At 44.5% G+C, this 15,199-nt stretch overlaps 1 protein-coding gene across 8 annotated transcripts in view; it reads left to right on the top strand.

Moving 5' to 3' along the window:
- LDB2 (LIM domain binding 2) overlaps positions 1–15,199 on the top strand; it is a 460,040-nt gene that overhangs the window by 167,125 nt on the left and 277,716 nt on the right. For all 8 annotated transcript variants that reach the window (XM_005907270.2, XM_070372733.1, XM_005907269.3 and 5 more), the window contains exon 2: positions 3,702–3,804. In XM_005907270.2, coding sequence (XP_005907332.1) covers positions 3,702–3,804 — 103 coding nt within the window. The remainder of the gene's footprint in view (positions 1–3,701; positions 3,805–15,199) is intronic.

Genomic DNA, 15,199 nt, shown 5'->3' with positions numbered 1-15,199 from the left:
GATCAGCCTGTGTGCCCCCGGGGCTTTCACCTTCCACTGGTCCACTTTCTAGCAAAAGGGCTAGAAACCCAGAGTGAGATGACAGGAGGATGGAGCTGGAGGAACTGATTTAGTCCCTGGGTCTTTGAACAATTAGCAAGCAAAAGAGAGTTGGTTAACTTCTCTCTTTCTTTTTTTTAATTAAAGGATAATTGTTTTGCAATATTGTATTGGCTTCTGCCATACAACGTTGTGAATCAGCCACCAGTACACAAGTGTATGTCCCCTCCCTCCTGAACCTCCCCGCCCCCCACTCCCCTGCATCCCACCCCTCTAGGTTGTCACAGAACACTGGGTTGAGTTCCCTCGGCCCATACAGCAGCTTCCCGCTGACCATCTATTTTAGGGACGGAGGAGCCTGGTTGGCTGCTGTCTATGGGGTCGCACAGAGTCGGACATGACTGAAGCGACTTAGCAGCAGCAGCAGCAGCAGTTATATGGGCTTCCAGGTGGCGCTAGTGATAAAGAACCTGCCTGTCAGTGGAAGAGACAAAAGAGACATGGGTTCGATCCTAAGGCTGGGAATGGGCATGGCAACCCACTCCAGTGCTCTTGCCTGGACAACCCCATGGACAGAGGAGCCTGGTGGGTTACAGCCCGTAGGGTTGCAAAGAGTTAGACACGACTGAAGCAACTTAGCATGCAGAAGTGTATGTATCTCAAGGCTACTCTCTCAATTCGTCCCATTGCGTCCAAAGTCTGTTCTCTATGTCTGTGTCTCTAGTCTTGCCCTGCAAATAGGTTCATCAGTCCCATTTTTCTAGATTCCTTATATTTGTGTTCATATATGAAATTTGTTTTTCTCTTTCTGACTTACTTAACTCTGTATAATAGGCTCTAGGTTCATCCACCTCACTAGAACTGACTCAAGTATGTTCCTTTTCATGGCTGAGTAATATTCCATCATATCTATATATCTATATCTATCTCACAATGCTTTATCCATTCATAAGTTTCCACTATGTCACAGATAGGTATTGTTGCCAAGAAATGGGTTACAGACAGTCAAAGTGATTTGGAAACATACTCAATTTGGAAACAGTTTTGATGTAGAGTTCTTCAGAACATGAAATGCTTCATCCCTTAGAAGTGACATTAAAGATGGTAGATAAGCGAATGCGGCATTGCATTGATCTTCACTGTGTTCCCAGCACTCTGCTGGGCACATTACAGCCACTGACTTACTGAAATGCCACATCTTCTGTGCAAGATACTTATTAATGTAACTGTTGTTGTATCTTCTGGTTGAGATATGTATTATTGTTGGCATTATCATTATCCTTAATTTCCAAGTAAGGAAATAGGCTCACGGAGGTAAAATAAGCTGTTCAAGTTCACATAGCTGGGAAAAGGTGTCAGGATGTGCCTGCTCCGAGGGCTGTGCACAGGACAGATCCACCAATGAGGTATTAATAATACCACCTGCCCTACTGCACGGTTTGAGCCTCCTCCTGAGCATGAGTCCTGACAACGGAGCAGTAGAGTGAAGGGCTTGAAAAGAAACCAGACTGAGACAAAATATGAACCTTTCCATCACCCTTCCTTCTTCCTGAACCCTAGTCCTTGCCTCCCCAAAGATGTAGAAAAATGAGTTGGGCAGGGGGTGGGGTGGGAGGAATTGGGAGACTGGGATTGACACAGATTATCGTTCAGTTGCTCAGTCGTGTCCAGCTCTTTGCGGCCCCATGGACTGCAGCATGCCAGGCTTCTCTCTCCTCCACTATCGCCACTGAGTCAGTGATGCCATCCAACCGTCTCATCTCCTGTTGCCCCCTTCTCCTTTTGCCTTCGATCTTTTCCAGCATCAGGATCTTTTCCGGTGAGTTGGCTCTTCACACCAGGTGACAAAAGTACACATGCACACGCGTGTGTGTATACACGTGAATGCACGCCATGTGTACACTCAGTCTTGTCCAACTATTTTCAGCCCCTCGGACCACAGCCCACCAGGCTCCTCTGTCCATGGGATTTCCCAGGCAAGAATACTGAAGGGGGTTGCTCTTTCCTCCTCCAGGGATCTTCCTGATCCAGTCATTGAACCCACATCTCCTGCACTGACAGGCAGATTCTTTACCGCTGAGCCACCTGGGCAGTCTCACGTTGCTGTTGGTGTTCAGGCACTAAATTGTGTCTGACTCTTTGTGAGCCCATGAACTAGAACATGACAGACTTCCCTCTCCTTCATTATCTCCTGAATTTGCTCAGACTCATGTCCATTGAGTCAGTGATGCCATCCAACTCTCTCATCTTCTGTCATCCCCTTCTCCTCCTGCCTTCAATATTTCCCTGCATCAGTGTCTTTTCCAATGAGCCAGCCCTTTGCATCAAGTGACCAAAGTATTAGAGCTTCAGCTTCAGCATCAGTCTTTCCAATAAATATTCAGGGTTGATTTCCTTTAGGATTGACTGGTTTGATCTCCTTGCTGTCCAAGGGACTCTCAAGAGTCTTCTCCAGCAGCACAATTTGGAATTATCAACTATTGAGCACTCATATATGTCTATATGCACATGTGTATATGTGCACATTATTCCTACTGGGTGCAAAATGGATAACGAATGAGAACCTACGATATAGTACAGGGAACTTTACTCCATTCTCTGTGGTGACTCAAATGGGAAGGAAATCCTAAAAAGAGAAGGTATATCTATATGTGTAGCTGATTCACTTTGCTACTCAGCAGAAACTAACACAGTATTGTAAAGCAACTATACTTCAATAAAAATTGATGAATGAAAATTAAAATTAAAAAATAACTTGGGAGTAAATCGAGCACTATGCAGAGAATGAGGCACAGTTAGGACCCCCCCCCACCGTTTAAACACAACAATATGCATAATCCCCCCAAGTCCCTGTTGGGGAAGCCCTTCTCCTGCCCTTGAAGATTTGCAGTGACATTAACGGTCTTCAACTTGGTCAAGTTCAAAGTATTTTCTGGACGAACAAGGGAAACTCTCCACCCAAGACAAACGAGCAGAGCCCCTGTGGATGGCCTGCATTCTGCCGGACTGTTCTGTTGTTAATAACTGATTTAATAACGAGCTAGTGATTGCCTGTCATCTTAAACCAATCCTCGAGAATAGTCCTCATGTATGTGATGTTTGCTTGTGCACAAACTCATCTTTCTACATAAATCCAGGTAGCAATACCTGTGTCTTTCAGAGGGATATTTACATGGAGGAATGCCACAAGCCACACACAATCTTTTCTTTTTCTTTAAATAAATTATCTTTAAAAATGTAGTCTCCTTAACCTGGTTGTAATATTGTGGTTTCTGTTTGTAAAGTCTGGCTCTTAAAAGAGCAAAGTGAAAGAAAGAGAAAAAAGGCTGAGTACATTTTACGTTAAATGCAAACCCTTTTCTTAAAAACTGTCACAGTATTCCAAAATACGTTTATTAAATCTCCCCAAATATGTCCCCCAGAATTAATTTTCATTCACTTTGCATTAGCTTGTTTATTGGATTGGAATTCCATCCCCATGTGAGGCAATTAATTTGAAGAGTGACCACACACCCGCCCACACTCCTTGCAGAACACCCACACACATATGCTGAGACCCAAGCCACCGGTGACTGGGTTTTTTGGCCTTTTTCCCTTTCTCAGCTCCTCTCTGAGCTATTTTCCGCTCTTGCCTGCTAAATAAATGATCTGTCTCTTTGCAGGACAGCGACAACCTCTGGTGGGACGCGTTTGCCACCGAGTTTTTTGAAGATGATGCCACATTAACCCTTTCATTTTGTTTGGAAGATGGACCAAAGCGATACAGTAAGAAAGCAGTTTATTTTCTCTAATATTTCCTTTTATTTTTTCCTGCGCCTGAAAGAAAACCACAGGGGTCTTCAGAGAATAGAATGCTGCTGACAGGCTGACAGTGTTCCCTGCCCTCCTGCCTCTGATCAAGGCATTGTCACCGGGCAGCAGCCTGACTCAGAGGCGGCGCGCTGTTTCCTTTGCAACTTAGGATGTCTAGGCATTTGCCTGTTTTGAGAGCAAGGCAGATGTGAACTAAGTTCCCCAATGACTGGTGGGAGCTGAATTGTGGACAGTTGTCACCCCTCACTTCCCTGCAAACCTTCTTTATCCTTGACAACTCATACTTCACATGCACCGTTTTGCTACTGAAGTTTCCTTAAAAAAAAAAAAAAAAAAGTCTTATAGTCACGGTATCAGCCACCTCCTTCTAATCCCCTCTTATCAATTATCTCAAGTATTTATTTGACAAGTGCTATGTTTTCTTGCGGGCGGGGGAGCCCACAGCTGCTTGGAACACACACTTTGGGATTCCTGTTGACAGAATTTATAGTTCTTTGTCTTTCCAGCGAGTGATAACTCTGTAAAGAACCACAAATTACAGCCCGTGGCACCTTGGGTAACAGCTGATCTGTCCTGATTAGGTTCAGCCAACTTGTCAGAGATGAGATTTGCTAGTTATGCTGGGAGACTGAGAGGCATAGATACATCAGCACAAAAGCAATTAATGTCCAGTTAGATCAGGAGAGATGCGTTTTCAGAAATCAGCGTTGCGCAGTAGGAAAGGATCTGTCTGTCAGAGGGTAAAGCATCCCAAATGTCACAAATACAGAGCTGATAATGGGAGCGGTCACAGTATGTACAAACGGGTCGGTTCAGAGCATTGGGTAATTGATAGGTAATAGCAGTCTTGATAAACACCATGAAAAGATCTGACGGCTTCTAAATGTATTGCAAAGCAATTAGCGTACAATAAGTGTGTTTTTTTTCTTGATGCTACAGGGCTTCAGATAACTTAGTATTTGGATCTATTGCAAGATGAGTTGATTAATTATGCCAATACATGCACGGTGATTTTGCAAAAGTGGCAAACTGGTGGGGAGCAGGACAGCTTGCTCGACGGAAGTTCAGAGCCAGGAGCATCTCTTTAGATTTGTATATTGCAGGCTTTTAGAGGTAGGGGACATGTTCAATACATGTTTTGTATGAGAGGGGCAGCTTCTCTGCCAGACAAGGGGCTGCTCCAGAATGTCTTTACACTCGACATAAGGACGCCTGTTGCAAGCACCAGCAGACCCACCTCACCGGGGTCCTAATGAGTTCCCTGGCTTTTCTGAGCGTGGGTGCTCCCAACCTCCTCACACCCGAGAGTGGGAGAGTCGAAGCTACTATCTCAGAATTCCCTGGGAGATGAATGAACTCAGCAATCTAACAGTTACTCTCTCCCCAAAAGCCTGCCTGATCAATGATGAATAATTGCGAACCAAGCAGTCATCCATCCTCCGAGCCTTATTTTTTTTCTGAGGCATAAGCTCAGATAACTTCAAGTTATCATTGTTTCATGTTCCTGTGCTTGTTTGTGTGTGTGTGAATCCATCAGGGTCTGCTCGGGGAACTAGAATTACTAATAAAACAGATTCTCAATCTTCCATCTGTCCACTCCTGACCCCAACATCATTTGGTGTGGGGAGGGCAGGGGGCGAGGCGGGCAGTGAGGCATGATCAGGGCTCTTTGAAGATCTTATATTCACGTACAGGAGTGCCTGCCTGACAACGAGCCATTGTTGCCCAGGCTTCTTTGTTCCTCTGAGCCAAAATATTTCCCGAGCGGCAGAGAGAAACAAAGATGATTGACAGTCTGGAGCCGAGTCTCATCAGCTGCTTTGCTGACAGTCGGGTGATGTGCGCACGCTTGCTGATGTGCGGGCTAGTGACAGCTGATTGACAGCCGAGGACCGGGAGATAGGGAAGATGAAGGATGTTTGGAACGTCTGACACGCGCTGTTTATGCAGCGCTCCGAGCATCTTGAGGCTACCTTAACCCGTTGGCGGTCCAGGCACACTGTGCCGGCTGGACAGGGAAAACGCACGCTGGCCCCGTGCTGGGGGCTGCAGCCTTTTCTTGACACCTTGCAGGGAGCTGAGAGCTGTGTATTTCTGAGGGAGAAAGTAGGACTTGGCTATTACATTTATATATGTAAGACATTTCTGCAAATTACTTTCATTCTAAGTACCAAGAAATATTCCAGGTGAGGTTTACTTAACCCTTACTAGAAAAAAACTTTTCCTTCTCCCTCCCTATCTCTGTGTTTTCAGAGGGTCTCTCAGCTCAAATAGATCGTATCTCAAAGCTACCGTAAATCCTGTAATATGTGCTACTTGTTTATTTGTTGCCTGTCATCCTGTATTAGAATGTTATCTCTCTGTGCACCAGGGCTTTGTTTTATTTATTACTGAATTATCAAGTTAATACAGAAACTGGCACAAGACAGGTGCCCAATAAATACTCATTGAATGACTCTATGAATGGACATTTTGGGGGAAAATTCTTTGCACTTCTTTAAATGGGGAGAACTCAAACCAACGTGCTCTGCTTGGTTTTCAAATAAGTTCTAGGGTGTGGTTGGATCTATTTTAAGTTGCACGGTTGGAACGGGGATGAGATGGTTGGGTGGCATCACCGACTGGATGGATATGAGTTTGAGCAAGCTCTGGGAGTTGGTGATGGACAGCCTGGTGTGTTGCAGTCCATGGGGTCTCAAAGTCGGTCACGACTGAACAACTGAACTGAACTGCATTGGGAGGGGGAAACCTAACCATATAATAACTCAGGAAGTAATTATGTTTGGGAAGACACACTACTCTTCCATTTATTATTTATATTTTGGCTGTGTGGCATCCAGGATCTTAGTTCTCTGACCAGGGATTAAAACCCTGTCTCCTGCATTGGAACTGAGGAGTCCTAACCACTGGCCTGCCGGCCAAATCCATTTGCTCTGCCTTTTAGAAAGCCCCTGTTGCTCCATCCACCCGGGTCCCTACTCTCCTGATGGGAGTGGCCTCCCTCCTCAGATCGGGTATGATCGGAACTGCCGATGGAGACTGCTGCTGTCTTCCTAGAAGGCTGGTGTATAGTTGATGAGGAGAGGACCCAGAGGAACAGAGTTACTGGAAAAGGTCTGCCATCGGGCTGTGCAGCGCCTAAGGTTATGTGCCTGCCGCTGCCTCGGGAGCCATCCTGAAGGTATCTTCCCAGCAGCTGGAGAAACCCACAGTCCAGGGAGGTGGTTTCTCTTTGGGTGTGGTGGACTCTCGAATGGGGAAGAGGGCCAGGCGGAAGAGATTCCTTCCTGGTCAGCAAGTCCAAGTTAAAGATCAGGAGAGCTGAAGAGTGCCTTTTCCGGAAGTGGACCCTTCCTCCGCCCCCAGAGCCCCAGCTGGTGAGTTGCGAGGCCTCAGGCTGACCACCTCCAAAGTCAGAGTCAGGGCACCCTACCCCATCCCATCCTACCCTTTCATCTCCCACTGCCAAGGGGGAAGAAATGTGTGTCAATTCACACATTTCTGAAAACACCAGTCGCAAATAATAATGTGTCTTATTTGACGGAGAAGACAAGTGAGAAGAGGAAGGGGATGGCAGAGCCCTCTGCACGCTCGTTTTGCAATTTTAAGGTGCTGCGTGATTTTCTCCTCCATCTTGTATGGAAGTGACCATTCTTAGGTTGCCTGCTCACTGTCAGCATCAAGCAAGGGTCAGTTTTCCTCTGCACCTTTTCTGGGCACAGAGCAGAACTGTGGGCACAGTCTCCCCAGCTCCTGGTGACCAGCACAGACACTTTTGGTGAAGACACTGGTTAACCCCCTAAAGAGACCTAGGCTAACGTCCAGGGCCACGATGGCTGTATTCTTCATCTATAGGAAATACGTGATTGCCAGTTCATTCAGGAAAGGGTTCTCTGCTGGGAGAGATGCATGGAGAAAGTTCTCCTGTGTTCCATGGAGACAGTGGAGAGGCTGGGAGGCCATTGGATATATTCAACAATAGAAAGCACACAAGGATTCAATGTGAACATTCTTGGGTCTTAACTTATGCCTTGATTATTAAAGAGAACCTCTATTTCCTCAAATGGACTCAATACTACCATCACTGGTTTATGGTAAAAATTAAAGGAGATAAGATGATCAGAGACCCTTGGAGCGTTTGAACAATGTAGCAGTCAGCTCTCGTATTCTTTTTAATATTTATTTATTTATTTAGGGCTTCATCTGTGGCTCAAAGGGTAGAAAATCTGCCTGCATTGCAGGAGACCTGGGTTCCATCCCTGGGTTGGGAAGATCACCTAGAGAAGGAATTGCTTACCCATGCCAGTTTTCTTGCCTACAGTCCTTGGGGTCGCAAAGAGTCAGACATGACTGAGCCACTAACACTTTCACTTTTTATTTCTTTGGGTGCATCAGGTCTTAATTGCGACATGCCGAATCTTTCACTGTGGCGTGCGGGCTTCTCTAGATGTGGCGCCTGAGCTCTGGAGGGGGATGGCTCAGTAGTTGTAGCTGGTGGGCCTAGTTGCCCTGTGACATGTGGGGTCGTAGTTCCCAGACCAGGGATCAAACCCTTGTCCCCTGCATTGGAAGGCGGATTCTTAATCACTGGACTGCTAGGGAAGTCCCCACTATTACTACTGATAACAATACGCAGCTTGGGCGTCAGTGCAGCTTCTGTGCATTGGAGAGGCTTGCCGTGGTCAAGTCCTTGTCAAGTACCTAGAGCTTGCTGGGCAGCAGGGAGCCCACAGACAGCTTTGCTGGGCAATTCCTACTGAAATGCAGCATTGAAGTGACCACCTCCTCCCAGGCTTTCCACTGCAGAAAACCCACAGTCATCACTGCTGAGTGAAGTGGGAGAGGAAGTGAAGAGTGACTGAGTGTGTGTGGGCTCTGGGCTTTGGGGCTGAAGACTCCAAACTCTACACTATGTCCAGGTTGGCCTTGTTCTGGAAATTTGGTGGGGAGGGCTGATACAAATACTAAAATGCCATCTTATCTGGGGGCACTTCTCATTGGCCCCCAGTTTTTTAAAAAAAATTTTATCTCCCTCATTATTTTTAGGGAGAGGTGCGTGGTTCAGGTGGAGAAGGAAATGGCAACCCACTCCAGTGTTCTTGCCTGGAGAATCTGGTGGGCTGCCGTCTATGGGGTCGCACAGAGTCGGACGCGACTGAAGCGACTTAGCAGCAGCAGCAGCAGCGTGGTTCAGGCAGGGGTTCTGGGTCTGATACCTGGATTCAGACCCACCTTTGTCTTTTACTTGATTACTATCAAACTACTTGATCCCAGCTTCAACTCATTTGGACAGAGATCATGCATGTATGCTCTGTCATGTCTGACTCTTTGGGACCCCATGGACTGCAGCCTGCCAGGCTCCCCTGTCCATGGAATTTTCCAGGCGAGAATACTGAAGTGGGTTGTCATTTCCTTTTCCAGGGGAATCTTCCCAATACAGGGATCAAACCCGCGTCCCTAGCGTCTCCTGCGTTGGCAGGCGGATTCTTTACCACTGAGCCACCCTGTCTTTTACTACCTGTGTGATTTGGTCCCAGTCACTTTTGAAGCATCAGCGGCCTCCTTTGCAAAGCGAAGGTTTGACGAGATGACGCGTGTAAATTTCTTAGCAGAGTTTCCAGCACACAGAAAACAGCTCCATAAACAGCTGTTGTTTTTCAATTGAATTCCAATGAGCGTACCTCGGCCTCTAGATTGAGATCGAGGGCAACTCAGATAACACAGTCGTCGCTAATCCTTTAAATATGGTTCGTAATTTGAGGGTGACGGGTCCCAGTAATTTGCCGTCTCACAACTCATATTATGCTGAGTCCCACGTTCCTTCCAGAGTAAAGTTTCTGGCAGGACCGCACACCTTTACAGTCACATGAGCCGAAGACTGTTTTGTTTCCTCTGTGGCTTCTGGGTTTATTTCACCGTCCAAAAGCAGAAAGTTGTTCGGGGACATGCCATCACTCTCCGTGCTCTTTCCTTAGTCGTCAGATCCCACTAGATGTTTGAAGACCTGCACGTCGGCCCCTCTCTGGAGCAGTTTCTACACATCTTACCTCTCTTTTACATTTTTTTTCCTGTTTCCCTTTTATTCTGAAAATTCTGATGGCAATATTGATGCAGTTCTTCAGTTTTGTCTTGTAATATGTGCTTTTATGTGAGGTGCATTTGGATGTGTGCCCTTAAGGTAGAGAAATTCTATAAGGCCCAAGTAGCTTGCCTATCTCTGGTTGCTATATTTTTTTCCCCTGGTTCATATTGGTTCACCTTGTCCAGCTGTGTTTTTATTGTGCTTGCTATATCGGAATTCTGAAAACATTTCCCCCTGCTTTCTTTTTCTCCCTGCAATATCACCTTACATGATTAAAAATATGTTTCTGGGAAAATGATTCCTTGAGTTAGCATTTTGACACAACACTTAATAACTATTAGGATATGAACATGAGTATGTTTTTTTAGTAGTACACCTATATATTTTCTTTCTTGTTTTTATTCTTCAACTAAAGAATATTTTATTTAAAAAAATTTTTTACAACGTTGTGTTGGCTTCTGCCATACAACAGTGTGAATCAGCCATAATCATACACACATCGCCTCCCTCCCTAACCTCCCTCACCTCCCTCCTCTCTCCCCATCCCATCCCTCCAGGTCATCAGAAAGTGCAAGATCGGGCTCCCTGCATTGCACAGCAGTTTCTCACTAGCTTCCGTCTTACCCCTGAGAGCGTACTTTGTCTGTTTGTCCCACGCTCTCCCTCCTGCGCTGTATCCGCAAGTCCATTCTCTACATCTGTGTCTCCATTCCTTCCCTGCGAATAGGTTCATCAATACCGTTTTTCTAGATTCTATGTATTCCATCTCATCCTCTGTCACCCCGCTTCTCTTCCTGCCCTCAATCTTTCCCAGCAGCAGGGTCTTTTCCAAGGAGTCAACTCTTTGCATCAGGTGGCCAAACTATTGGAGTTTCAGCTTCAGCATCAGTCCTTCCAGTGAATATTCAGGGTTGATTTCCTTTAGGACTGACTAATTTGATCTCCTGGCTGTCCAAGGAACTCTCAAGAGTCTTCTCCAACACCACAATTTGAAAGCATCAATTCTTCTGTGCTCAGCCTTCTTTATGGTCCAACTCTAACATGCATAAATGACTACCGGAAACACCATAGCTTTGACTATATGGAGATTTGTCAGCAAAGTGACGTCTCTGCTTTTTAACACGCTGTCTAGGTTTGTCACACTTTTCTTCCAAGGAGCAAGCATCTTTTAATTTCGTGGCTGCAGTCACCATCTGCAATGATTTGGGAACCCAAGAAAACAAAATTTGTCATAGGATTGTGTAGCTAGCATTTAGAGACCCGTAGCTTCCTCGAGAGGCATATGCCAATTAGTCCAGGGGTTCTTCCTCTGTGAAGTAATTTTGTTTTTCTGAAAATTCTTCATTCCTTTTCTTTCTTTTTTTTTTTCCATTTAAGGAGGTAGAGTTCAAAATCCCTGATTCTGAGTCCTTTTTAGCCTCTGCTCCACCAGAGCTGTGTGAAATTAGGTGTGTGAGGTAATGAACCTCAGTTTCTTTATACATAACATCAAGGTGATCAGAATGCCAACATCATAAGATACTTGTGAAGGTTTAAAGTGAGGTGAAAGTGAGAATTGCTCAGTCATGGCCAACTCTTTGCAACCCCATAGACTATACAGTCCATGGAATTCTCCAGGCCAGAATACTGGAGTGGGTAGCCTATCCCTTCCCCAGGGGATCTTCCCAACCCGGGGATGGAACTATGTCTCCCACATTGCAGGTGGATTCTTTACCTGCTGAGCTATAAGGGAAGCCCAAGAATACTGGAGTGGGTAGCCTATCCCTTCTCCAGAGGATCTTCCCAACACGGGAATTGAACCAAGGCCTCCTGCACTGCAGGCAGATTGTTTACCAACTGAGCCACCAGGGATTAAATAAGGTTAAATAACACACACCTTAATCTTCAATCACTTCTCCCTGGTGATCTCCCGGTGATGGACAGGGGGGCCTGGCATGCTGCATTTCATGGGGTCGAAAAGAGTCGGACACGGCTGAATGACTGAACTGAACCGAACTGAACAGATACCTTAGCTTAGTGCTGTCCATGAAAAACGCACAGCAAATGTTTATTGCTTGGATAAATGAATGGATGGATGAATAAGAGAATGAGTTGAACCTATGATATGCCAGTCACTTGGCATTAATACTACTTCCCTGGCAGCTCAGCTGGTAAAGAATCTGCCTGCAATGCAGGAGACCCCAGTTCAATTCCTGGGTTGGGAAGATTCCCTGGAGAAGGGAACGCCTACCCACTTGAGTATCCTGGCCTGGAGAATTCCACAGACTGTATAGTCCATGGGATTGCAAAAAGTTGGACACGACTGGGCAACTTTCACTTTCACTTTGACATACATATAAAGGATAGTTCCCTTTATTCTTTTCGTCGTTTAACACACAGTAGGAAAATCTCTGGCTCTGGGCAAAGCTTGATCAAATTTGTCTGCCATGGGGAAACCTTGAGAATTTAATGACTAACTGGGAGAAAAGTTCATACTAATGGAAGGTGATGACTTAAATAAACAAGTTCCAAACTATTACAATGATGACACTTGTCCAACAGAAGGTGACGTTGCCACCCTTATTTTGCTCCGAGACCAAGGAGTGCCATCCTCTGTTCTAGGCACTTTGGGGTTCTATATCTTGTTTGCTGAGGACCAGACAAAAGGAAGGGAACTGCGATTGCATTCAAAAACTAATCGGAGAGGAAGGAATGCACTTCTTCAGAGTGGTGCCTGATGGTTAGTTACTGGATGCTTGTGGCACTTCCATTACATAATGACATCATTGTCTTTGCCTCAGGTAACTCAGGAAAATGCTATTCTCTGATGGAGCTGCATTACAGGGTTTCTGGAAAGGTCTAGTATTTGAAATTGTAATTCTAGTGAGTTATCCTTTTCAACAGAAGTCTTTATTGGCTGGCAAGATTTGGAGTAAATTAAGTTCATTTACTTAAGCAGGCATTCATTTAAGCTCATTTTTCTCTTCACTCATTCATTGATTCATGCATTCAGAATGCACTGAATTCCTGCTTTCACCAGGCGTTGTCATCGTGGGGTAGATAGTCTTGAGAGGAAGGCAGTTCATCACTATTTTTTTCATTGACTTTTAATTTCATTTAATGAAAAACTCTTGCCTTAGATTAACACAATCTGCTAAGTAGCACAAAGAGAAAATATTCTTGCAATGTTAATGCAAAATCTAGGATTAGTTATATATTTTAAAGAAAGACCTCAGAGAAAGCCTACAACTGATAAAGGAACAAACAGACTTCTGAAGGGAAAGATGAGCCTGAATCTTTTCTCATCTGTGGTTTCAAATTGATGATATCAAGAAATGAAAATTGGTTATAGCAATAGATTCAGCATATCTCCCATTCACTCATCTGCTAATAAATCCCACACTAACAATCAAATGACATAATGGGCAGAAAAATGTGTTACATAAAGTGCTATTTGAGTTGAAAGCATAATTATCCTCATGTTTATAATTGACCTTTTGGGTTTGGTGACTTTATTTTCCTTTTATAAGTCAAGCAGTTAGGAAATCTGGGAGAAGTGTTGGATCTTTTCTCATGGGGCCAAAATCCATTGTCAATATTATACAGCTTAAGCAAGTCAGACTTATAACTATTCTCAAGAGCTTGGTTGAGAGGTCTAAAGGAGGTTCTAGCCAAGAAATGGACAAGGATGTCTCACTTTTGAGACTGTGTGACTGATATCTATGGAGTACTGGTATGTACATTTCTTGACTCTTGGTTTCATGGGTATATTCCCACTCTCATTTGCTTCCCTATGGTTCTCAAACCAATATGGCACTACCTCATGGTGGGTAGCAGGATGAATGTAGCCAACTTTTCACTATCACAGTGATAGGTGATGCTACTGGCATTTATTGTCAGGAGCTGGAGAAGATAAATGTTCTACTCAATAAAAAACTATGAAGAAACATCTTACGTGGCCCTCTCCACATCCAATTTACTCTTCATCTTGAAGGTAGTGTTGCTAGATAAAATCTAAAGTATACAAATGCAATAATGGGACATAATTAATACTACAAAATCGCTTGTTGTTTATCTAATAATCTGAGTTAACTAGATGCCCCTTGTCTTTCTTTCTTAAAGCTGGCAGCCCTACCAAAGGACCCCAGTTCATGCTCAAATATGAAATCTAGACAATTCCAGAGCAGTTCCAAAGGAGTGTGAACACTATACATTATATGGGAAGATCTCTAAGAGTGTTACTTGGCCCTGTTAGGCACAAGAGTCTTGCCTTTGCTTACATTCAGCAACTGTTCTCATGAGTCTTACCTAAAGAATAAAACACCTCAGCAGCAGGGGCATGGTATAGGGCAGTGGGGGTGGGGGGGCAGCAGGCTAAAGCCTGCCTGATTTTGAATCCAAAGTCCATATTGCAGACCTTCCACAGTTGACTACGCTGCACTTGGGCAGGTACTGAGCACACAGGAGTGAGAACTATCACCTGCCTGAAAGGAGCTTACAGTTTAACACGGGAGATGGAGATAAGCAACTAACTCCAGTGCAATAATATCCCCACAGTGAAAGCCTAAGGCTAACAAAGTCCTTGGGGCATAAAGAAGAAGGTAATCAAATCTGCTTCTAGGAGAAAAAGACTCAAATTGGTAAAGGGGTCTTTCCAACCTTCTAAAACCTTTGGTTCTTTGAAGCCATGACAGAAAACACGCTACCAGGATACCTTGCAAAGGTTAAGTTTTCAGTAAGTATTTGTGGATTAGACAGATAATAGAGCAAGGGTGTGTGCCTGCTCAGTTGCTCAGTTGTGTCTGATTCTTTGCAATCCCACGGACTATAGCTTGCCAGGCTCCTCTGTCCCTGGGATTTCCCAGGCAAGAATACTGGAGTGGGTTGCCATTTCCTTCTCCAGGGTACCTACCTAACTCAGGGATCAAACCCATGGGCTCCTGCATTGCAGTTGAATTTTTTACTGCTGAGCCACCAGAAAGTCCATAAATAGTATCAGTATGATCCATGGGAACTGATTACTTAACTCACAGGCACATTAACTGTACATACAGTTTTTCTCATGTTTTAATATATTTCTTTTTTTTTTAATTTTATTTTTAAACTTTACATAATTGTATTAGTTTTGCCAAATATCAAAATGAATCCGCCACAGGTATACATTTCTACAATCAAAATCTCTAGCTGTAGTGACTCATTTTGTATTGTAGAGTAACAGAAAAGTCACAGAGCAATTTGGAAGTTTGTCCATAAACAGATCTGAGACTTAGACTTAACATTTTAAAC

Source organism: Bos mutus, chromosome 6 (genome assembly GCF_027580195.1).
Source record: "Bos mutus isolate GX-2022 chromosome 6, NWIPB_WYAK_1.1, whole genome shotgun sequence".
Lineage (NCBI taxonomy): Eukaryota > Metazoa > Chordata > Mammalia > Artiodactyla > Bovidae > Bos > Bos mutus.
Note: the sequence above shows the minus strand (reverse complement) of the source record. Positions and strands in the feature narration are given on the sequence as shown.